The sequence below is a fragment of the Bos mutus genome, chromosome 10 (assembly GCF_027580195.1).
Source record: "Bos mutus isolate GX-2022 chromosome 10, NWIPB_WYAK_1.1, whole genome shotgun sequence".
NCBI classification, from domain to species: Eukaryota; Metazoa; Chordata; class Mammalia; order Artiodactyla; family Bovidae; genus Bos; species Bos mutus.
The window spans coordinates 72,096,849-72,121,046 of record NC_091626.1 but is presented as its reverse complement, the minus strand read 5'-3'; the positions used below and the strand labels follow the sequence as shown (position 1 = coordinate 72,121,046).

Below are 24,198 nucleotides of genomic sequence, written 5' to 3'. Positions count from 1 at the left end.
AGGTGACCGCCAGGGGGGGTGAGATTAGATTTCGGGGTGGGGGGTATCAGCTAGGGGATTGGGGCTCCAGGGTCGGGTCACCATGGGATACTGGCTCATGTTCCGGAGATGAGAAAACCCAAGAAGCCGGCAAAGAAAACCACCTTCCTCCACCACCCTTGGCACCGTACCCCTCCCCCCAGGCCCCACCACTCCCCGCACCGCCTCCCCCGGCCGCCTCGTGCTGCCCCCTGCGTTGGGACGACCGACCCACGGTTCTGATTGGTTGGAGACCGGGAGGGGGAGCCGAGGGCCGGATTGGCTGGCGGGGCCAGCGCAGGGCGGGGCGGCTGATTGGCGGAGCTGGCAGAGGGGCGCGCTGCTGATTGGCTGGGGACGAGGAAGCAGGAAGGAGGGCGGCGGAGGCTCAGCTCTCGGGGAGTTTGTGGGGGAACCGCGAGCGGCGTAGCGGATCCCGGAGCCCGGCCCCCGCCGCCCGCCCGTCCGGCTGCCTGCCCCGCCCGTCCGGCCCCCGCGGTCCGCCCGCCCCGGCCAGGCGCGCCCGCCCCCCCGACGGCCCCGCCCGGCTGCGGCCCCCGCTCCGCCCGCCCGGCCCCGGCCCCCAGGAGGAGGCGCTGACGCAGCAGCGTGGAGCCCGGGAATTGAGCGCCCCCGGGGGGTTCCAGCCGCCGGATTCCAGCCCGGCCGGGGCCTGCGGGCGCCCAGAGCCGCGCCGTCCGCGCCGCCGTCCCGGTGAGATAGGGGCCTCGGTCGAGGAGGGGGGAAGGGGCGAGCGGGCGGGCGGGAGCAAACGAGGGAGGCAGACGAGTGAAGGGGAGAGGACCGGTCGCCCGTCAGCGCGCCCCACCGAGCGAGCAGCGCCGCCGCCCCCGCCAGCCCGGGAAGGGACGGACGGACGGACGACGCGAAGCAGGTGCGGCCGCCCGCTCGCTCGCGCCGCCTCTCTCCCCCGGGTCCGGCGCCACGGTCCCGCCATCGGGGAGCGCGGAGCGCCTCGAGGTGACAGCCCCCGGGGGCCGCCCGCTTCGCAGGCCGGGGGCGGGGTGGGTGGCGGCCGCCGGGTGGCAGCTTGGCCGGGTGGCGGCGGCGCGGGCGTCCCGGGCCGCGGAGGGCGGGAGGACGCCGGTCGTTTCTTGGCCTCGGCGGAGCCGGCTCGCCTCCGAGTGCGCGGGCGGCGAGGCCCCCGCCCCCCCTGTGCCCCCTCCCCCCATCGCGGTCCCTGAGGCAAGGGGCCGCGGCCGGGGGCGGCGCCGCGGGATCTCCCGCACAGGGTGGGGGGCGCCCTCCCGCGCTGGGAGCTGACCGGTTATTGCTGGATGGGGGAGCAGGGGATGGGGGCCACGCCAGGGCGGGGGGTAGTATAGACTCGACCTGATCGGACTGGGAGGAAGGGAGGCGCCGAAGAAGGAAAGGAACCGGTTCGAGAAGCGATTGTGGGCCGCGGGAGGCCCGGCGAGGACCGTGCGGAGCGGCGGCCGAGTCCGAGGTGGGGCGGGGGGATCGAAGTTGTCAGACCGCCTCCAAGTGACAGCGGGACCCAGTGCTCGCGGCCGGGCCTGGCCCTGCCCTGCCCGCCTCGCCGCCTCTTCTCCGGGGCCGGGGGCCGGGTCAGGTCGGGCCCGAGGGGCCCGCTTGGCGGCGAAGCGCCGGACAAAGGCGGCGCCGGAGCGGGCGCAGGTGGTGGCGTCGGGGAGGGGAGCGGGTCCGAGCCACCCACCCCGAGGGGCGGGCGACCGGGCCGGACTCTGCCCCGGGGATTGCGGGGGCCGGGGCGACCGCCGGGAGGAGCTGCGGCACTGGCTCACTATTCCAGTCTCGGATCGACTTGCTGTTTTGGAAAGAGTGGGGTCGAGCCAGTGGGGCAGAGGTGGGGGTGTGCACGCGGTGGGCTTGGCCAGTGGCGACCCGGTTGCTGGACTTGCCCAAGAAACAGTTCGGTGAGGAGCTCTCGAGCCTGCCAGGAATGAGGTGTTTCAGCGAGAGGAGTCTGCCCAAAAGGTTAATCCCACCTGGGACATCTCCTAGTGTCCTGTTGTCACTAGTCTTAAGAGGGCAGAAGACCAGTTGGACTGGGGACTAGGAGATACCTCCCAGAAGTGCTCCTGGACAACCGTCTTCAGCACTTTTCTTTAGCGAAAGAAGGTACTCACAGAGAGAAAGGAGAAGCTGAGTTGAGGCAGGAATTTAATGATTAAGTTTAAAAGGTTTCCTATCCCCTGAGAGACTTTCCTCCCACCCTTTCCACGCCCGTGCCTTCTGAAAAAGAGTGAAAAGGGCCCTAGAGAGACCGTGTGTTCTGGAGGAACACCACTGTCCTTGACCAACTAGAGGACATTTGGGAACCAGTGGCTTAAGCCGTGAGCCCCTTTTGTCCCACCAGTGACCAAGCTGGGTGCTGTTTTTCCAGTTGTAAAAACCCACTCAGAGTTCCTGTGCTCTATCTTGTGATCCCATATTTAATGGAAGAGTTGGGACCACAAAAACAGACTCAGGGTGTTTAGAGTGTAGACTTTTGTTAAAAATCCGGGTCCCACCGGGGGAAGGTTTTGATGATGAGCTGCTCCCAGCTGTGGTTGAGTGTAATCCCTCTTTGGGAAAGCAGCCTGTCACCCCTGCTTAGTCTGAGCATGGAGTTAATTCATGGCCACCCTCTGTCCCTCTCCCCAGGAGGGTCTAGACCCCAGCCTGGGTGGAGTTGAGGCTTGTGGGAAAGAAAGGGAGGTATTACCTCATGCAGGAGACTTAAAGTTTTTTTCTGAGGGAATTTAATTGTATGTCTAAGATCCAGAGGATGATGAAGCATCTCAAGGTCTTTGTGTCTTCTGTGGGGCTACCCAGTGTGCATGTGATTCTTCTGGGGGCATCAGAAGGGGGTGACCTGCTCTGGCCACCAGAACAGAAAGGAGAATGGCCAAAACAATGGTTCCCTCTTTGGCTCTCTGGCAGGAGACTTACGCAAGTCAGATCAAGTAGTTAAGAGTTTGCTCTGTAGAATTTAGCCAGTGAAGAGTTTCTCTCCTTTCTATCTCCCTCTCTTTCTTCCTTTCTGTTGCTCTGCTGTTCCCATGTCAGGCCTATGTTGTTGTCATGGCCTTCCTTTCCCTCCTGTTTGCACTGGCCCTTCTGATCCATTTCCGTACACAGCTGCTAGATCATTCTTCATAAAGCACTCCTTCCCCCATGTCACTCCCCTACCCACAAACTTACAGTGACTCCCCGTTTCCTGCAGTCTCATCCTGGACAGTGTCCCTTAAGGCTTTCCCCTAGCCCTGATGTGCTGAGCAGGTTTATCACCGTGCATCTTTGCTCCTCTTGACTTCCCCAGTTGTCCCCAGTTAAGAGTCCCTTGCTGCCTCCTTCTCCTGCCTGAACCCTACTCATTCTTCATTTCAGACCACTCCAGGCTAGCGTTGCTTGCCTCTGAGATTGTGACCCTGGGTTTTATAACATGGCATCCTCTTGAGTGCTTTTGTCCGTTGGAAGTTTCTTAAGGATAAGGACAGTATGAGTATTAAACCTGTGTGTGTGTGAGTATTCCAGGATTTGTGATACAGTGCTGTGCATGTCATTTTTATTGAATGAATAAAAGCAGTTGACTGCTTAGTTGAGTGGGAGCAGAGGGGAAACCTTCCCTTCTGTTTCCCCAGAACTCCAGAGAGTATGGAGTCCTCGGTGGTTTCCGACCTTTTCTGCCTAAGGCACATACATAGGGTGTGTTTGGGGTGCTTTAGCATGGGGAGCAAATGATTGCTTCTGATTTTCCAGCTGGTGAAGAGTCTGTCCTGTGGATTGCTCACATGACACCATATAGACATGAATTGGAAAAGGGCTGTAATCCTGTTTTCCTCCTACCTCACCAGGCCATTCTCCCCACCCGGCTTTGCTGCTCTTATGCAATTTTCCTTGTTGTCCATGCTAAATGAATCCATATGTTTTATCTCTTCTCAATCCTGGGTGTAAATAGGGGAGAAAACGCGATGCTGAGAGCAGAAGAGAAAGATTCCTGGTCTGGCCTGTGAATGGGGCTTTGGGGACTGATGTTGGAGATGTTTATAGGGGCATCGCTAACATGGGAGGCATGATCGGCCCCACACTGGACCCATCAGAAAGGACAGCTATGATCCCAGCTCTCTCGGAACTTCCATTTTTTGTTTACTACCAACCCTGGACCATGGGGAGATGGGAGAGGGGACTGGTGACTGGTTTGAGTCTAAACAGTGGAAAAAATAAATTCTGCATCCACCCCCTTTCCCCCAAACCTCCCTTTTGTGCCCCAGTTTGATGATTAATGGACCAGCATTTCCCTTCTAAGCGGGAAAGCCACCCCTCACAGTTGCCATGGCAATGCAGACCGCTCCCCCGTCAATTAAAAAAAAAAAATCCGTACTAGTTCTCTCCTCCTTGCTTCTACAGTAGCAGGAGACAGGCTACCTCTGAATGAATCTCCTGGCCTCTCTTCTCAGCTGCTCAGGCTGTTTTCTCTGTGTGTCCTAAAACACAGCCCTTCCTCTTTTCTGAGGTTCGTCTGAGTTTCTTCACTCTGAGCAAATCTTGCCCCTCTTAAATCCAGCAGCCCATGGAACACTTTTACAAAGAAGCAGAGAAATTTTCTGCCTTTTTATTCATCCACAATGTAGATTAAAAACCAGAAAGAACCTTCTATCTTTTCCTTTGGGGTTAAAAAAAATCCCTCCACACCATCTCTGGTTTGTAGAGGCTTAAGTTCGGGAGCATTTTGACATCCTTAAAGGAAGTTTCAGTAAACCTGGAAGGGATTCAACCTTCAACATGAGTAGTTCACATTGGAGTTCTATGGGGATTTTCGATTTATTTATTTTCATTTCTCTCCACCTCTCCGTCCCAGCACTCAGGAAGACTTGTGTGTTTTCATTTTTATCTGTTCTTACTCCTCTTGGCCTTGCTCCGGCAACATCTGGCCTGAGCGCCCTGTCGCAAGGTGAGTCATTAAAGAGGGAAAAAAAAAAATCTTAAGGGGAAAAAGTTGAGAGGCAGCCTGTGTCAAACTAAAGCTGCCAGTTGAAGCTGCCGGGTTTATGGAGCATTATACGAACAGCCCCAACATTAAAGGGCCTCCGTTTTATGAATGGGTTGTGAGGAATGTAAATAAGGCAGCATCTCTCAATGGGGAAGCATTTTACATAAGCAGTACTACCCTGGCCCAAGCATTTATGGGAATTTGCTAGCATAGTCTGGCAGGACTCACTTCCTTTGTGAACTTGCCATTGTGCTGGGGACTTTGTAGGGACAAGAAGAGTGCGCTTGGACACGGAGGGCAGCCCCAGCACTCTGCTCTGCGGGTCCCCAGCTTTGATGGGCCACCTCACCCTGAGAAGATGGAGTCAAGAGCCTGTAGTGATTAGAAGCGTAGGCTTCCGGGGCCTGGGGTCCTGAGATTCTGCAGGTTCCCGCTTCATCTTCAGGCTGCTTCGACCTCCAAGGAACAAGGGACAGGGAGGTCCTGGGTGATGAAATCCTGCTCGGTTTTATGGGAGGCACCTAACTGGAGTAAAATAGACTGGTTTGAATTTCAGCTCCTTTATGTTTCCCCTGCCCACCTCCTGGTTCTGCCACTAATGAGCAGTAAACCAGCTAATAGGGAGAAGGGAGGAAGAGCAGCAGCAGTTGGGGGTGCTGCAGGCTGCCTGCTCAGGGCCAGGCAAGTGCCCTTCGCTCCACTGAGCTGGCTTTGCAGAGTGGCTGAGCACTAGCCTGGCCCTGGGGTTCCAATGGAGGGATTGCTGTCCTGCCCTAGGCAACTTGGTCTAGAAGCTGAGGGTCTGAGGATTGTGGGTTTGGTGAGCAGGCCTCAGGGCAAAGTCATGTCCAGGACTTTGTGTCATGTCCTGGGAAGGATTTTCATCCAGATTCCATTTTTCCCAGTGAGAAACACCTGCAAAGTTGTGTGGTTATTAACCTGACTCAGCCTCCCACCAAATAATAATAATAAAAATGACACTACCCTTGAGATAGATCCTCTGCAAGCATCAGGAGTAAAAGAATGGCTTTTTCTCTCAGCCTCCCTGAGGTTTGAAACAGGAACTTATTTCTGAGGCACCATAATAACCAAGTTACCTGGACAAAAAAATGACAAGTAACTCGTCTTAGTTAACAGGATCAAGCCAGGCAGAAACTCAGGGTCTACATGTTTTGGTGTGTTGCTGCCTCTGTGATGCCCAGGTCTCATCTGGAGCGGTGCTGACCACCCTTAGTTCCTCCCATCTTCAAAGCCTGTTTAGGCCTTACCCTCCTTAGATGCAGCTCTCAGTTTCCTCCATGAAGAGGAGAGGGGTGGCCCACACTTAAGCCCTTCTCCAACTGCAGCTGAGTGTCTAAAAGTGTCTGGAGAAAATTCAGTTTGTTAATCACGTTTTCATCTGGTCAGATGGTTCAGAGGTGTATTATTATTGGCCATGCCATGTGACTTTAGTCCTCCAACCAGGATTTGAACCCCAGCCCGGCAGTGAAAGCATCATGTCCTAACTGCTGGACCGCCAGGGAATGCCGTAGAGTTGAATTCTTAGTTTTTAGAGGATCTTTGTAGATAACACAGGAAAGGTATTAGGGTGCTGCTTGATGCCAGGATATTGTGATGTGTATTTCAGAATGGAAGATGGAGTCAGGTTTGGCAAGCCTGTCTCAGTATTGGGGGCGGAGCTGTTCTCTGCCTGGAGGGTTTCACACAGTTTGGACAGAGTGTAGAAAAAATTGTAAAATAGATGAAATGACTGTAAGAGATGATCATCAGGGAGAATTGGAAGGACTTGAATTTATTCAGCCCAAAGAGGTAGCCAAGAGGTCAGGTAATATGTCTTTGAATATTAAGATGGCTGATTGGAGTGTGATGACCAAATTTCAGTCTTCATTGCAGTTCATGCTGGAGATTTCATTTGATTCAAGAGACGTGGTTAGATGTGGGGGGGGCGGGGGCGGACTCTAGATTCTTTTCCTAGATTTACTGTAAAATCAAGAAAACCTGTCTTTGCAGCCCCTACCCCTTTCAAGGATATAAAATGGGTTTGTTTTAGAAGTGCATCTAAGAACATACTGAGAACCTTGAGTAGACTTTTCTGTAATAACAGTCTGTAAAATTATGTATATGTTCCCTGACCAGTACATAGATGCCATTTAATTGTAGTACATCTTCAATTCCTTTGTTGTGAAAAATCAGGAAAAACTAATAATGTGTTAATGCCAATACTTAAAACAGCTCAGAAAAGCAAAATTGCACATGCAGGATTATTGGCCTGTGACTCAGCAGCCATCCTGTGTTGCGGTTCGGGGCGTGGACTTGGGGACTGACACCAGCCGCCCTGCCTCCACCCTTGATGGTGCGGGAGTGTGGGCAAGTTCTCTTACCTCTCTGTGCTTCTGTTTTCTCCTTGCTAGGATGAAATGATAACAGCCCCCAGGGGGTGGGGAGTGGCAAGGATGAATGAGAGTGATGGTGACTATAAGATGTGGAATGAGAGAAATAGTCTCCCGAGATAGCTGGGCAGGTTGGGAGAGAGAAGGATGGTAGTGGAAGAAGGTTGTGCTGTGTAACATGAGAGAATTCCTAAAGTAGCCCATTGAACTGTGGATTACACTGAAGAGGCATGGTGGACTCCTGGGGATGAGGGAGAGCTTTGAGGTCAGAGTTTCTTGTCCTGGGCTCCAAGTGGTGCCATCAGTCTAGGGTAGAAATGTTATATGAAGGGAAGCAGGTGGGCAGCTAGATCTTCATTTGTTCAGCAAGCTCTTAATAAGCCCTATGGATGAGATTTACTGGTAAGGAAGGCAGACCCTGCCTGTCCTGGTAGAGCTTGCATAATGGGAGTGGCACTAAACACTTAGTTAATTAGTGAGATATTCAGGTTAGGTGCCTGTAACTCTAGTAGGGGCTGCCTGTGGTTCTGTTGGTGTTGGCGGAATGTTGGGAAGGCCTGGTCTTGGGTCTTGTTCCCCACGGCTGTTTTGTTCAGGAGGTCAGCACTTCGCTGGGAAGCCCGAGGGCAGAACTCCCATGTTGGCCTGGTTGGCCAGTTTCTTCATTCAAGATACTAGATAGCACCTCTGGTCTTGGCAAGCCATCTTAGACATCTAAGTTATTGGTTCCTGGAGTGTCCTGGTGGTTGAACCAGCCACATATCTTTTGCCATTCCTGGGCAAGTGCCTGGAGCAAGCTAATGAGCTGTTGTGTTTTATGGAGAACAGGGCATCAGTTCTTGAGGCTTCCTCCTGGTGGGCCTGTTGCTGAGCCTTGAGGCTCTGTGGCCCTGTTCCTGCTGTATCTCTTCAGCACTTTCACCGCCAGGAACAAATAGGTCCTGCCCCAGCGGGAGATTTGCTTCTGGCAGGGGACTGAGTCTGAGAGGGGGAGGGTCTGCAGGAGACTTAGCCCAGAGCTCCACTGTCCCTCAGCCTGGAATAATCCTGTATGGAGCCAGTGGTGGGCAGTCTGGGGAAAGTTGCCTTTGTCTCCTGCCCTTTGCAAATGTTTGTGAAGCAAATTTTCTAGACTGCTACCCATTTCCCACTGGGCTTGGTACACCTGGCATGAAGTAGCCCCTCAGGAAGAAGCTGGAAGTCCTGGCTCGGGTGTGCCCTCTGGGAAGCTGCCTTGGAGCTGAGCTCTCTCCACTGAGCTCTGAGCACTCTGCCACAGCCCTCTCACACACTCTTGTCCTCTGTCTTCCTACCGGCTCAAGCTCCAGTTTCTCAGTTTCGCATTTTTTCATTTCATTTTTGCATTTCCAGTCTGTTTTGCATTTTTCTTCAGCTCTTTGCCTGATAACTTGACACGTAGGGGGCAAGAATGAGCTTGTGTTGATCGCCATTGTTGTATACCATTCTTATTTACCGGGTGCTCACAACTCTGCTGTGTCGATAAGGAAACCAGGGTTCGTGAAGTTCAAGCTGTTCGTTGATCAAGCCCACTTGGGATTAGTGGCGGCATAAAGTGGCTTCTAGCCCTGTGTGGGTCTCACCTCGCTGAGTTGTGGCGAGGGGCCAGCAAAATGTTGGCCGAATGAGCAAAGGTCACAAGAGGTGCCATGTGCCTGGGCATGAGTGGCGGGCGCTCTGGCTTAGCTAGACCGACACCTGCCCTGGGAGGTCTGCCTGGTGCACACTGGAGCAGGGCACCTGAAAGAAACTAGGGGAAGGCAAGTCGCCTTTGGCAAGGACTTGTGCCTTTAAAAGAAAGCCTCTAAAGACTAGTTTTGTATTGCATGTGATTACCTTCTAATTTGTCAGATTTGAGTTTCTTAGAGCAGAGCACTGAGATATGACTAAATACAATGCTCTCTGCCCACTGTCCAAGCTCAGGGGGCTGTGTGTATAGATTGACTTCTAGATCCAAGGGGTAGGTCTTGTCTGCCTTACTCTCAGCCCCCTCCCTGCAGGAGGGGCCTTGCCCTAAGACTAGGAACTGACTGTTTCCAGTGAGAAAGAGGAGATTCCACCTATTCTACTGTTCCTGTATTCCTGTGTGTGCATGCTAAGTCGCTCAGTCATGTCTGACTCTTTTGCAACCCTATGGACTGTAGCCTGCCAGGCTTCTCTGCCCATGGGATTCTCCAGACAAGAACACTGGAATGGGTTGCCATGGTCTCCTCCAGGGAAATCTTCCCAACCCATGGATTGAACCATCGTCTCTTACATATCCTGCATTGACAGGCGGGTTCTTTACCAGTCGGATACGGATCAACTTAGCACACACGTGCATGACATCTGACTTTGTGTCCAGAGCCAGAAGTTCTTGGAGGTTCTGGACACCTGTGTGTCTGGGCGCTCCTGTAGGGAGGGTCAGAGTGAACAGGAGTAGCCAACGCTGGGGCTGTGGGACTGGGCTGGTTGCCACACTGGACCCTGTGTCTGGTAGGGGTGGACGTTTCCTGTACCACTGCTCCCACCTCTCTGGGCTTTTGGGAGCCCCCAGTGTGAATTGTGAGGAGCAGGTGGTCTGACAGACCGGAGATAGGCTTGGTGCCTCCAGGCCAGGTGAACCCAGCTCCTCAGATGGTCGCCAGACCCCGGGGGCAGCCTATAAAACCAGCCGCATCCAGACGAGTCAGGCCAGTTCCCTTTGGTCGGCCGCAGCACTTCCTGCCCAGGTGTTTGTAGGAGCCCAGCCTGACTGCAGAGTGAATCGAGTACCCACAGCAAGTGAGGCTGAATGGGCACCGGGGAGGCCTTCTCTCCTCAGGGGCAGAACCCTGGGGCTTGAGCTCTGAGCTGCCAGAGCTAAGACTTCTGCTCTCTCTGGGTGCCTGTGCTGAAGCCACAGTCAGATGGTGGCAGCAGGCAGTGCATGCTCTCTGACCCCATCCCCTGGGTCTTTAGCATCTGAAGATCTCGCCTTTCTTGTTTCTTGGAGGCCTGGAGCAGTTGTTGAGGGTCTGTGGGATACAGTTTCTGCCCCTGCCGTCTCGCTGCATTGTAAACTGAGCCCCTCGCAGTTCACCTCACACTGGGTCTTTCTTGGGAAAGCAGTGGCACTGCCGTGTTCCCTGGGGTGGACTCTCAGGGGTTTTCAGTGGAACAGTTGCAGGGCAGGGTTCAGATGCAGGCTGCATTTTCAGATTTCTCACCACCCCCGCTGGCTCTGGACTCCTGGCGTGGGGATTTGAGGGCCACGGCTGGGCTGCCCTCCCCTGTCTGTGGGATCCCCAGGATGTTGGCCTGCCGGGTTCCTACTCTGCTTGGCTCCTGCGTGGTGACTAGTATCATTCTCACCAGCACTCTTAAGTAAGGTTCCTTCTGATGTGTCTCTTTGGGATGAGAAATCTGAAGTTCAGCAAATTTAAGTAAGTTATTCATGATGGGCAGACTTGGCATTTAAATCCAGGTCTACCTGACTTAAAGCTTTGGTTTTTTCCATTTTACCAGCTCTGGGGGATTCAAGAGAAATCAGCTGCATCTTTATCTGGCTTTATCACAAGAATTTCGGCAGCTTCACCTCTCTGTTTTTCTATGAAATAACATCAGCTGAGTTTAAAAGAACAGTAGCTTGCCTTTGTGCTTTTGCTGCTTTTCTTTTCTGATAGAAGCTTCAAGAAACTCAGTGTCCATGAAAAAGTATTATTCCTTTGAGAGGTGGGGATTATTCCAAAAGAGATTGCAGAGGTGGGCAGTGCTTAGCTTGGTGCCAGCTGCGTGGCTTTAGGTGTAATTGTAGGGAGGTGGCTTGGAACAGGGCCTTTCTTGACCCTCACCTAAGGGGCCACCTGGTCAGCTCTTGCCTAAGACCCCCCCCTCAAGTACTCCCTCCCGTTAAGAATAAACCAAAAAGACCGAAAGCCAAAATTTAAAGTGTAGTGGTAAGAGAAGTTTCAGGAAGAGCACTGGGGGGGACATGGGTCCTGAACCCCTAAGGGTGAGGTGGGGGTGTGGTCTAGAGCCGGGTAATTTAAGGAGACCTACTGGCAGGGTTGAGGGCCACTTTCCAACCCAGTGCAGTCTCTGCAGGAGTGAAGCAGACTTGATCTGCTCATTCAGGCCCCCACCTCCCTCCTCCTTTCCCCTCTGGTGCCTGTGGCCCATCTCCTCCAGGCCTTTGACCTGCTCTCAGACACAGTACCTTGGGGTGTGCGCCACCTGGCCTAGTGGGTGGTGGAGGCTGGGTATAAGGTGCTGCTACAGTTTGAGGGCAAACTCCCCTTTTTCTGTTTCTGTGGAGATAACTTCACCCAGCCAGGCAGACTTGTGATTTTGGATTCAACTTGTGATTCAATGTGTCTTCGGCTCTGAGGACCACCAGCCGGCCACTGTGCTTCATGGCAGCTGTCAGACTGGTTTTCTTCAGTGACAGCTTGCTTGACATGGTCTCGGCAAGCTGTAATATGCCCTAGGGAGTCTCTCCTAGGAACCTTCTCCCAAGGGGGCCCAGACTACCTGTCCCTGGGAGGACAGGGCTTCCCAAAGAAGAGGAAGGTAGTCCGAGAACCTAGGCACCCTGGTGGTGTGTTGGCAGTGGTAGGAAGTTCCTGGTCTGTAAGTGGGAGAGACAGACGGCAGGGGGCTTGGCAGGGCTGGAAGGGAAACCAAGCTTTCCTGGTTCAATGGGATCTTCCCCCATTGAGCTAGGCCCCCCTGCAGGTTAGAGGGGCCGTGGCAGGCTGGGCGCCCCCTCCAACCAGCCCCACCCAGGGAAAAGCTGCTGCCGAAGTTCTCACACGTCCATCTGGCTTCAAAGCATGACTCACTCTCTTCAGCCTGGAGTGAGTGTGGTAGGCAGCAGAGACCCCAGCCTCTCCTGGGGGGTTGTGGGGGAGTGCCGTGGCTGCCTTAGGCACCACATGAGAGCTGGGAGTTGTTCTGCGGGTGACAAGATTTGGCAGATTCAGGGGAGGCTTGCAGGAGGCCTTTATGCTTGATTTGGAAATGTGACTTGCACCCTGTGATTTAGAGGCTTCCCTGGAGCGTTAGCCTCAGGGACAGTGAGTGTCCCTGAGGGACTGGAGGGCTGAGAGGGAGATGTAAGAGTGAATCCTCTGCAGGAAACAAGTTCTCAGGTTCTGGGGACAGCTCCAGGAAGTGGAAGGCTCCTCTCCTAATCTTTCATGTTAGGAGGGAAAGACTGAGTGGGACCAAGTATCCCAGAATCCCTGGGCCATCCATGCATGTGGCCGGTCTACCAGCCAACTAGGGGTGGAGAACAGACCAAGTCCTTCCTCGGTCTGCTAAGAATTCTTCATTGACCAGACTTGAAAACACCTCCCTCTGTTCGCTTTCCGTTTCTCATCTACCCCTCCTTATTCTGCACTTAGTGTCAATGTCCTTAAAGGCCAGGTGACCTCAGCCTTGGCCACCAGCCATTCCCAGGCTAATTGCTGTAGTAACCTGGGGCCTGTTGAGGGGCTTTGGCCCCTGCTCAGCTGTGTGATCTGTTCTCTGTTCTCCAGGCCTTTTGGGAGTGGAGGAGGCCTGGGTGCGGACTTGTCCAGGAAGTACGGATGTCTCTCCTTGTTCTTGCTTCTTCATCTCCGCACAGGGGTGCCCTGCCAGTGAGGGAAGGGCCTAGGGTTGTAAGCACCTGGGATGCTTTTGAAGGTGAAATGAGGCATTGCTAATAAGCGTGCTGAGCAATCAGGGATGGGTGGTCCCCCTGATGAGAAGCAAGAAAGAGTCTTAGGGAGCCTAGCAGATGCCTGGAATTTTTCAGGAGCACTGCAGTCTGTGCTTCAGGAATGAATGGATTTGCCTTCTGTGACTCTCTGTCCTGCCTGGGGCCTGGTCTCTGGATATGCAGGTCCCCGCACGTGGCCAGAGCAATGCCTGGCATGCTGCCTCCCTTTTCCAGTTTTCCAAGTTCGTTCTCAGGGGTGAGGGAAACCCACGCTGCCCTCAGCCTGGTTTTCGAAGCACTGTTTCTCGGCTAGCCTGGCTTATCTCTGGAGAGAAGAGACCCAGTGATCCCAGACACTGGCCCAAGGCCACAGGAGTTACTGGAAGGGCTCAGGACTTGGGATTTTCAGGGTTAAATCCTGGCCCTGCAGCGACTGCTCCCAGCTCCTCTTGTGGAGTGAGAGTGAATAACAATAGCAGTAGGGAAATTAAGCTGAAAAGCCGGAGTGGGGTCGCAGAATGCTGGCGAGGGCAGAGCCCAGTCTGACACCTTACTTGGCATCACCTTGCTTTGTTGGAGTATAGGTAGAGAGTGAACAGACCACCACCTGGGGAAGGGCCGGGAGGCACCCGCCCACCCCGCCCCTCAGTTCTTCAGTGGCTATGCCATGCCAGCTTCCTGCACACAGCCTACTTTTTCATTTAGGAGGAGACTCAGGGGGGCCCAGGTATGTGGGAGGTGGGGGTATCTGCCATGCACATTTAGGGGGTGATGCCTGGTCATGGGCATTGTCCTGGGGCTCTAGGTTTCCAGTGATTCTCTCCTCCATCCTGCCCCTTTCTGGCATCTTGCCTACCTGGAGGGAGTCCTGATAAAAAGGGCTGGACTAACATGGCTGAGCGGCTTTGTCCCCTGAGTCAGTTCTTCCCTTTGGTACTTTCTTTTCCCAGCTCTTGGTGGCTGGTGGGCTTTTAAGGTTGTACCACAGGTCTAGAGTGTGGTCCGTGGGTCTCCTACCTGGGAACCCTGGCCCCAACCTTACTGCCATCCCTCCCCCAGGTACTGGGCTGTTTGGAATCTGAACTAAGGTGGGGCTGGCTCCAGGGGCTGGGTGACAGGCCTTCATCCTTCAGGGGGCTTTGCAGCAATACCCAGGTTATGGCCATCCACTGTACTTGCCAGGCAGGTGTCCTCACAGACTAGACCTGGCGTTCTCCACAGCCCAGCAGGCAGGTTCCTCATCTCAGCTTCTCACTGTCCATCTCCTTATCCTCCTTGGACAATCTCCGAGGCCCCAGGAAGGGGGAGGGATTGATAGTATCTTTGAGGGACTAGATGGACTCCCACCACCCAAGCTCCTATCCTGCTTCAGTGTCTCAGAGTCTCTTCCTGTCCTGTGATGAATATCCAGTGGGAGAAAAACAGGTGGAAACAGCTGCATATTTTGTCCCCAGCCTTTTCTGTCTTCTGACTCTGGGTTTGCATCGCGCCATAGGCTCCCCAGGTGCTTGGTTCAGAGGAAAGTGGGGTAGCCAGTCCATGCACAGCTGCTGGTAGCCTGACCCCACTAGACTTTTGCACTCTGGAAGAGGGGTCCTAAGAAAATCCAGGCTGGAAATGCAGTGAGGGTAGGCCAGAGTTATTGCAGCGGATGCTGGAAGGGCTTCAGTGGGGAAGAAGGCAGACCAGGACAGGCTTCTCTCATTGCCTGTTTCTGTCCTGCAGGTTGGAGATACTCCATGACACACACTCGGAGGAAGTCTCTTCCCATGCTGAGTTCAGGCCCCACAGGCCACCAGGAGCCCCTGCAAATGGAAGGCAGCAGTGTGGAGCAGCGGGCAGAGGGCGTGGAGCCAGGTCCTCCTGAGAGCCCGGAGCATCTTACAGGGCGCCGCAAGAACTACCCACTGCGGAAGCGCCCGTTAGTTCCCGAGAAGCCCAAGACCTGCAAAGTGCTGCTGACCCGCCTGGAGAATGTGGCTGGTCCACGGAGCGCAGATGAGGCTGATGAGCTGCCCCCCGACTTGCCCAAGCCTCCTAGCCCAACCCCATCCAGCGAGGACACTGCCCTCTCACAGCCCCGCAAGCGGCGCCTGGCCTCCCTCAATGCCGAGGCCCTCAATAACCTGCTGCTGGAGCGGGAGGAGACCAGCAGCCTGGTGGGCACTCGCCGCAGCCGAGGAGGAGACCCCCACCGCAGCCGGGACCGTGACCGGGCTACTGGAGGCTGGGCCTCCTCTAAGAAGCGGCCCCGGCTTGGGAACCTCGGAGAAGGAAGTCGGGACCTGTCTCCAGAGCCGGCACCGGATGAAGGGGCCCGCAGAGATGGTGATCCAACTCCCAAGAGACTGGCCAGCCTGAATGCAGCTGCCTTCCTGAAGCTGAGCCAGGAGCGGGAGCTCCCCCTGCGGCCGCCTCGTGCCCACCCTGAAGCAGATGGGCACTCTGCGGAGCCACCAGCACCCAAGGGCCTGAGGCCTAAGTGGGCCAAGGTCAACAGCAAGAACTATCCCAAGGCCCGACAGGGGGCTGGCAGCTCTGGGGAGGCTGCAGGCCCACCCGGCTGGCAAGGGTGCCCCGAGGAGCCTTGGCCATCTTCCCCGCCTCGTGGGCCAGCCAGCCAGCCACTTTACCAGCCCCTGAGCAAGGCTCTGGAGAGCCCCTTAGGGCTGCGCCCACAGCTGCCCCTGCTGATGGGGGGCCAGGCAGCCCTGAAGCCGGAGCCTGGGCGCCCAGGCGAGGAGTCACCTGCCCCCAAGCAGGAACTGCACCAGCCCTCGTTCCCCACACCGCAACTCTCCCCGCTCCCGATGCCTGGCAACCCTGCTGACTACAATGGCCTGTATGGTCGGCCTGAGCTCACCGCATTGGGCAACTTCTATCTGTACTGCAGCCAAGACAGGCTGCAGTGTGGGGGCTACTCTTCCTGCCCCATGCTCCCTGAGGGCAAGCTGTCCCCAGTGGCTGCACCTAACGAGGGGCTTCTCTTGGCTCCAAGCTCAGTGCCTGCAGGCACCCCTTTCCAGCACCCTCCATGGGGTTCTCGCTATTGCTCCGACGAGGATACTGGAGCGAATGGCTACAGTATCTGTGAAATGTTGTCCACGTCTCTTACCCACATCGGCACTACCTGTGGCGGCTGCCCCTACAAAATGCCTTTTGCAGCAGGTATGCCTTCCCAGAGGTGGGGTATCTCAGGGCATCTCTGAGATGCGGTGTTCCAGGAGAGTGGGCCGTGGACTGGGGTGGGGTGTCTTGGCATCTACAACTGCATGGGAAGGCAAGGGGTTTTGAGAAGGGCGGATTCCCCTGATTTTGTGCGATCAGCCTAGGAAATTCCCAGGAAAGAGGCCCATGTTTAGTTCTCAGCAGCCCTGCTGTGTCCCCGCTGTCTGTAGAGGTTTCTCACCTTGGCAGTTGGCAGCGCTGTGGTGGTAGAAAGGGCGAGGACAGTCTCTCCTGCCTCCCCACTGGGATACCCATTCTTAGACTTTGAGTAGCAAGATAGATGTTGAAATTAGCACTTGTGCCATATTGTTCCCATGTCCCTTTTGCCTTTCTTGAGGAAAACTAGAATTCATTACTTCCCAGGAACCCAGACCATCTGCTTGCCAACCAAGTGCAGTATCCATGGGAGGGATGGTGGATACAGGCCTGGTAGGTGGTGCCAGCTGTATTAGGGTAGTTTCATCCTGGCCGTACAGGCCTTGAAAGAGAAGTAATGCTCAGACTTAGTATTACCTTGCTAGGTGTGGACCAGGTGGGTACACCCGGAGAACAGACAGGCTGCTGCTGGGGCCTCTGGCTTTGGTGTGTACCTTCTCAGCAAGATCAGACAACTGAGAGCTCATGCTGTAGCTGATGAGACAGCCCTAAGTGATCTCTCTGCCCCCAAACTGGCAGGAGTGTCTTCACATGCCTCTCCAGGCTCCCTTCTGGGTGGAAATGACATGACCAGAGCCATGCTGGCCAGGATGTCTGCTATGCTGCTGGTGAAGTGAGGGGCCATGCCTTCTCAGGGCTTTCTGCCTTCTCCTCCACAGCCCTTCTCGAAGGGGTCTATAAAACAACTTAATAGACCGCTTGACTCTCGCCAGACTGGTTGTTTCAGGTTCTGGCGTGAGTAGGAGCTCTGGAGAAATGAGAACAGGCTTCTTCTTAGGCTTTTATTTCTCTTCTGTACCACTCCCTAAGTTTAGTCACCTAACCCGTGGGACCCAAGACCCTTAGCCCTTTGCCCTGGGACACCGGTAAGTACCATGTGCCAGGTGCTTGTTCTTGGTGCTTTATATATTGGAGGCCATACAGCATGTTAATTGAGCACAGACTCTGTGGCCAGACTGAAATGTTCTCCCCAGCCACGTGATCGATCGTGTGACAAACCAGTAACTGCTCTGTGTCTCAGTTTCCTTAATTGTAAAAGGAGAGTAGTGGCACCCACCTCCTGGGCTTGTTGTGAGGATGAGATGAGTTGATAGAAAAATGCCTAGGACATACTACATGATACTTGAAATGACTGCTTTTGTGGCAAGGCACTGAGAGGTAAAGTGACTTGCCTGAGGTCACACAGCTGGCGAGTGGCAGATCAGGGACTCACATCCTCATCTAGCTTCAGATCCCCTGTTCCCAATCACTGTGGAGGCCTTTAGAAAAGGAATATTAAGTCAGAGCTAGAGATGCTATTCCCATTCTACTTCTTTCAGGCTAGAAGCGGAGATGGAGATGGCTATGGGCCAGTCTCCCAAGGTCAAGGAAAACCATTGGCAGTCCCTGATCATCTACCTTAAGGGCCTCTGACCCCACCTGCCACTGCATTGGCCTTGGGTTCACACTTAGAATTAAGATGGAAGCAGGCTTCCCTGATAGCTCAGTTGGTAAAGAATCCGCCTGCAATGCGGGAGACCTGGGTTCAGTCCCTGGGTTGGGAAGATCCCCTGGAGAAGGGAAAGGCTATCCACTCCAGTATTCTGGCCTGGAGAATTCCACGGACTGTATAGTCCATGGGGTCGCAGAGTCAGACACAACTGAACAACTTTCACTTTCAGGCTGTGAAAGCAGAGGTGCTGCGGATTCACTGCTTGTCCTTACCTGCCTTGATTCCCTCTCTCATTTTCCCAGAAGGCTGCAGATCCCTGGGCCAGCTGGAATTTCCTCTCCCGGCAGCCGGCCACCCTGCCTCACCTGCCCACCCCCTCCTGGGGTGCCCTGTGCCCAGCGTGCCACCTGCAGCAGAGCCCGTCCCCCATCTTCAGACACCCACCTCGGAGCCCCAGACAGTAGCCCGTGCGTGCCCTCAGAGCGCCAAGCCTCCTAGTGGCTCCAAGTCAGGTCTGCGCACGGGCTCCAGCTGTAGGCACACTGCGCGGAGCAAGGCCGCCCGCAGGCCCAGCCACCCCAAGCAGCCTCGCGTCCAGCGCCCACGCCCCCGCCGCCGTCGCCGCCGCCGCACTAATGGCTGGGTGCCCGTCGGGGCTGCCTGCGAGAAGGCCGTCTATGTCTTGGTGAGCGCCAGCTCCCAGCCGATGGGGAGAAGGGAGGGTGGTGGCAGGGACACAGGACCTGCAGTGAGGTGGATCCCAGCCACCCCTGTCTCTGGCCACTCTGAGAGGTGACAAGGGGTTCCAGCTCAGTTTTACCCTGGGGAAGTGATCACACTGGCCCATCCTGCTCCCCCAGCCCCTCCTGACCCGGTGCCCTGTGCCTTGGGGAGTCAGGGAATACACAGTCAGTCACAGCTGGTGGCTTCCATCTCCATCACTGACTCTCAGAGAGGCCTCCTGATGAGTCTTCACCTCTCTTCCTGGATTGTAAAGTAGAGGACTTCCCTGGAGACTTTTTGGATAAGTATGTACAGTGGAAATGCGGATAAGCATAGGAAATTAGTGACACAGGAATGTCTGGGATGATGAGAAGAATGTTGGCTAAAATGTATTGAGCACTTCTGAGGGGCCAGGACTGAGTGAAATTTTTGCATGCATTATCCGCTTTCATCCCCGCCACTGCCCTGTGAGGTACGCCGCACTCTGTGGTCCTGTAACTACCCTCATTTGAAGACAGGCTTAGCAGTAGATTAAATAATTTGCCCAAGGCTTCGCCACTTACCGTGGTGGTTTAAGAGTCAAAGTCAGACTGTCCATTAGGAAACTTGAGGACCGCCCGGTGCTGGGGGCTTGGAGCGCGAAAGCCGGCTGTCAGGGGTCAGGTGTTCAGACACAGCCCCAGAAGTTTCGAGTCACTCTCTTACCTCTGCTCTCGTTTATCGCCCTTTCTCCCACTCTGCCCCGAAAGCCAGGCTCAGGGAGGAGGGGACAGAGCGCTCACTGCTTTTGTAGTCTGCTGTCCTCAGTGGTTTGAGTGCTCTGAGGAGATCACAGAGGGAAACGATGTCATTCCCTCCCCGTGCTGAGTGTGGCCCCACAAGCCTTGTTTGTGTCACTGGGTTGTTGCTCAGGATGAACCGGAACCAGCCATCCGAAAGAGCTACCAGGCAGTGGAGCGGCATGGAGAGACGATCCGAGTCCGGGACACTGTCCTGCTCAAGTCAGGCCCTCGGAAGACGTCCACACCTTATGTGGCCAAGATCTCTGCCCTCTGGGAGAACCCCGAATCAGGTACCCCCTGCCTAGAGTTCAGCCGGGCACTAGTGTCCCGCATTCTTAGCAGAGTCTGCCTCCCTCTAAGCCAACGTCTGTCTGTTGCTCAGGGCTGCAGACAGCCTTGGGCTGGGCTTGGATCAGCTCATTAACCTTTGCAGCTATCAGGGACCGGGCACCCGTCACCCTGCCTCACCTGTCAGTGCCTTTTTCTCCTTCCTCCACGCCTAACAGCATTCTCAGCCACTGAGTTACCAGACTTGGCCCAAGGCAGGGGATGGGGTGGCCAGAGCTCACAGGATTGGCCCAGGCTTTGAAGTTGGATGAGCCTCCAGGGCAGGTGGCCAGCCCGCCTGCCCATCTCAGTCATTCTGGAGTTGTCAGCTCAAGCCCTGATTGCTTCTGTTTCCCTCAGGAGAGCTGATGATGAGCCTCTTGTGGTATTACAGACCAGAGCACTTACAGGGTGGCCGTAGTCCCAGCATGCACGAGGTGAGCTACCTGGTGGCGGGGAGGCAGGGGCATGGAGAGTATGGTATGGGGCAGCAGCCTGGCTGGTCTGGTCCCTGGACTTGTCACCTTGGACACAGAGAACCTGGGGAAGGGCCTGAGTTGTAGCCTCTTTTGCTAACACTGCCTAGTTCATGTTTCAGTGGGTCTTTTGTCCTGAAAGGCGGGGCAGAAAGGGGCCCCCTAAGGCAGGGGGTGCCAGAATGGGAACAAGTATATACGTCCTCCTGGTGACAGGAAGGGGGAGTGCACACCTTTAGTGTCTGCAGCGTGAGAGGGAGGGGAGGGAACACTCTCCAGACACACCTGGGTATCTCCCAAGCCCTGCACTCGGAGAGGTGATGCCATCTGGGTGTCGTTGCTCCACCCCCAGACTGGACTCCCTTTTGCTCTTTTTCCCCTTGCTGGGACCTTTTTCCTCTAACCGGGAGGATGTGCACAGTTGTTGGGGGTCAGGAGGCTGATGTCAGTCAGGGGCCGGAGTAGGCACCTGGCTCCTCCTGAGAAGGACAGGACCTAGGAGGAATGCCCTGGGCTGTTTGATGAAAACGGTTAGGCTGAAATTCCAGGGAAGCTCCTTGGCTTCCTGGGCACTAGCTGGAGTTAATCTATTTCTGGTCAGGAGTCCCAGCAGAGTTCATGTCCATCTTGCTCTTGGAGTTAGGTGCTTCCCACCCTGGTAGCCAACCTCCTTCTGTCTCCCCTTGAGCCTTTGCAGAATGAAGTCTTTGCATCGCGACATCAAGACCAGAACAGTGTAGCCTGCATCGAAGAGAAGTGCTATGTGCTGACCTTTGCTGAGTACTGCAGGTGGGTGGCGCCCTGTACCTCTGGCTTGCCTCTCCCCTCAGACTCCCCAGACTATTCGTGGGTTGCCTGTGATCCCCAAGGGGATTTGACTCATTGGACCTGACCTCCTAGAACTTTTTTCCAGTCTGCTTCCATCATCTGATTTTTATAGGAAAAAAATAAAATTGTTCCCGTTTTGAGGCAGAGTGAATTGGGACAGAGTTTCAGGGGTGGGGATGGTCACAATACTGCTGTCAGAAGGAAATCAAGGAGAATTGGCAGGTGTTTGGTAGGGAGGTTCGGTAGGTGTGGGTCCCCAGTGACCAAGAAGATGGAGTGGTGGTTGGCAGAGAGGGCATAAACCCCAGGACAGGAATGGAGGCAGCAGCTGCCCTTGTGGAGGTGGGAGGGGATGTCCAGCTCTCTGGGCAGGGTAGGGAAGGAACTGGTTTTCCTGCTAAGACAGCTGTGAATGGTGTGTCACTGCAGATTCTGTGCCATGGCCAAGCGCCGGGGCGAGGGGCTCCCCAGCCGAAAGACAGCACTGGTGCCCCCATCTGTGGACTACTCCACCCCACCACACCGCACAGTGCCCGAGGACACGGACCCTGAGCTGGTGTTTCTTTGCCGCCATGTTTATGACTTCCGCCATGGCCGCATCCTCAAGAACCCCCAGTAGCCTCCTCACACCCATGCTGGGGCTGCCCATGGGCAAATGGGGCTCAGGGCAGGGGGCACTGCTTGAAGCACAGCACTTGGTTAAGGGGCCACAGGAGCTCAAGGTGGCTGGCCTGTGGTTCTCTTGTGGGGGAGGGCAGGGGCCCCTGTGGGATTGGGCCCCATGGGAGGGAAGGGGAGGCCAGGGTATAAGAAAAGCATCAGAACCTTCAGCTTGGCCCAGGGTGCCTCTCTGGGGCCCATGGGCAGAGGCTCCTAAAGAAGCAGTCTTCCCTGAGGCTGGGCCAAGCCTGAGGGGCATGGGCCCTGGAGGGACTGGGGGAAGGTCCTTCAGGAACCATGCCCTTCTTTATCCTCCCCTGGGCCCTTCAAGGGGGCATGGGAGCCAGCTTTACCTCACCCACTGTGACCCGCTGCCTCCCCATTAGCCTGGGACCAGGCTCTCCCAGATTCTAGCACAGCTCCGAGCCCATTCCTTTGAGACCTGGAGAGCCAGTGTCTGGCTCCCAGAGCGTTGACTTTCTCTTCCTGGACTTGGGGCCTTTCTCCGGCATTCCTCCTTTGCCCTTGCAGTAGCCCTTGGTGCTGGGACAAGTTACCAGCCCTCACAGTCATGGGTGTGGCCCCCTCGTGGGAGTCAGCTTCCTGTCCACCTCCTGGTGAAGGCCACCCAGCAGGTCTGGCTGCCCAGAAGTTAACTGATTAACGCGGGCTTTGTCATGTCTGGGAGAGCAGAAGGGAGCTGGGAGGGGGTGGGGGCAGGGGGCAAGGAAAATTGCTACCTGATTTATTGAAGACTTCTCCTCTTGCCTTACACTTGGAGGTTCTAGGAAACCTCTTGCAGAACTTCACACATGACTCTTCAAGCCACACCCACCTGAAATCAAACCAAAGGAGTGCTGTGGCTCCCTTTGCCTCTGACACCCCTTTCCCTAGTCTTTTGTAGATTGCACTAATTTACATCCCAGCAAGAATCAACACTGTATCAGTCCACAGACCTGCTGAGCTGCAGCCACTCACTCTAGGAGCTAAGGACCTGCATTTTTAGTTTGTTCCTGTTGCCAAGGGGCCCTGTTCTCACCTCATGCCGCTCCCCAGAGTAGATTAGGAGGCTCAGCCCCCTGCTGTCCTTGCCAGGACTAGGCCCTGGCCCTGGGGCACTTTGTGGGGGCTGGAGCAGCCTGGTTCTTTCCTATTTGTACCAAAGAGGAGCCTGACGGGGAGAGGGAGCGTGGCTTGGGCCTGGCGCTGGGCGCATGCTCAGCAGTTCTGCAGGGTACCACCTTGGGGACAGGAGCCAAGGAGGGCAGCACTGGGTCCCCCTCCCCTAGAGAGGGGCAGACACGGACCCCACAGGCTGAGGAGGTGGCACTGGGTGAGGACGGTTGGGCAGAAGCTGGAGAGGGAGGTGGAAGCAAACCCTGAGGGCACACCCAGCAGTCCCCAGCCCTGCCCTGTCCCTGAGCAGATGGCTCCTCCTGATTAGTCACCAGGCTCAGGTGAGGCCTGGACCATTCAGAGGTGAATTCACACATGGGAAACCCAATCTCAAACCCCAAGGGAAGAAACTTGGGTCCCTTCTTACTGAATAAGCTGTTTGGAGGAAAACATCAGTCAAGGAGGGTGGGGGAGTAAGAGAGGGTGGCAGAGTGGGAGCTGCTAAGGAGCCCAGCCTCACCCAGCGGGAGGTCAGGCCTCCTCCAGGGAGGTGGGGTCCACTGCCCAGAACTTAAATGCTTTTGAATCTCTTAGATGTGGAAATATTTTTCAAACCTGAAAATGCAGCTGGTAGAATTTCAGTGGAAGCATAATTCATGTAAAATATATTTTAGTTGATATTTTGTAAAATGCACTTTTTGTGTGTGTCGACCCTGGTTTCTCAGATCTGTATTTCAGTGTTTACAAGGGAGGGAGGACCTTTCCTCACCTCCCTTTTGACAGAGATTAGAAGTACTTCTTTAAGAAAAAAATAAATTTGAGAAATTGTATTAATTTAGAAAAGGACCATTTTCTGCGTGTCCTGTCATCTTTTTGTGTGTGGGCTCACACAGAGGGGCTCACTCCTCTTTATTTTGGTGGGGCTCCTTCCATTGCAGTGCAGGGACTCATTGAGGCCAATAAGCCAAGAGCACAGGAAAGGGGAGGGCGGGTGGAGAGCAGCATGAGGAGAAGACACAGGGACTGGCAACTTGGAGTTGACTTCTTCGCGTCGCAGTAGCTGAAGCCACCTGCCTGGGTGAGGGAAATCCTTGGGTCGCCAGTTCTCACCTGGCTGGTGACCTGGGAACTCGCCTCCAAGTGGTTGCATGGTGAAGATACTACTTCATCACCTTCGGTCATGCCCCTGGAGAACTGGTCAGCAGAAGCTGTTTGAGGGCCTTGGCATCTTGCAGCTGTCACTCATGAGGAATTGAAGGCCACATCATGAGGCAAGGAGTCAAACCTGGACCATTGGTTCAGTCAATCCAGCCCTCGCCCCAAAGCCTCAGTGTTGACTCTGTCCAAGGTGGGCCGTCGTCTAAGGCTGGGGGTGTTCCCTGGAGGCAGTTAATGCTGCTT

At 55.1% G+C, this 24,198-nt stretch overlaps 1 protein-coding gene across 3 annotated transcripts; it reads left to right on the top strand.

Annotated features, from left to right (window-relative positions):
- The first annotated feature begins 383 nt into the window (after window positions 1–383).
- On the top strand, window positions 384–23,643 carry BAHD1 (bromo adjacent homology domain containing 1). 3 transcript variants are annotated; one of them, XM_070378229.1, is made up of 7 exons: window positions 384–732; window positions 14,795–16,237; window positions 18,191–18,570; window positions 19,521–19,680; window positions 20,078–20,154; window positions 20,882–20,982; window positions 21,451–23,643. In XM_070378229.1, the coding sequence occupies exons 2-7, from the start codon at window positions 14,809–14,811 to the stop codon at window positions 21,638–21,640; spliced, it is 2,337 nt and encodes a 778-aa protein (XP_070234330.1). In that variant the 5' UTR covers window positions 384–732; window positions 14,795–14,808; the 3' UTR covers window positions 21,641–23,643. The 3 variants fall into 3 exon arrangements, with proteins under 3 accessions (XP_070234330.1, XP_070234329.1, XP_070234331.1); XM_070378228.1 differs by having other exon boundaries at window positions 18,188–18,570; XM_070378230.1 differs by having other exon boundaries at window positions 385–732; window positions 18,188–18,570; window positions 20,891–20,982.
- The last annotated feature ends 555 nt before the right edge of the window (window positions 23,644–24,198 follow it).

Bases quoted from the DNA above. Each gene is read 5' to 3' on its own strand.
- BAHD1 (XM_070378228.1), top strand. From the start codon at position 14,809: ATGACACACACTCGGAGGAAGTCTCTTCCCATGCTGAGTTCAGGCCCC. The intron at 18,571-19,520 runs GTGAGCGCCAGC...GTTGTTGCTCAG, and splicing joins AGAAGGCCGTCTATGTCTTG to GATGAACCGGAACCAGCCAT. The intron at 20,983-21,450 runs GTGGGTGGCGCC...GTGTCACTGCAG, and splicing joins ACCTTTGCTGAGTACTGCAG to ATTCTGTGCCATGGCCAAGC.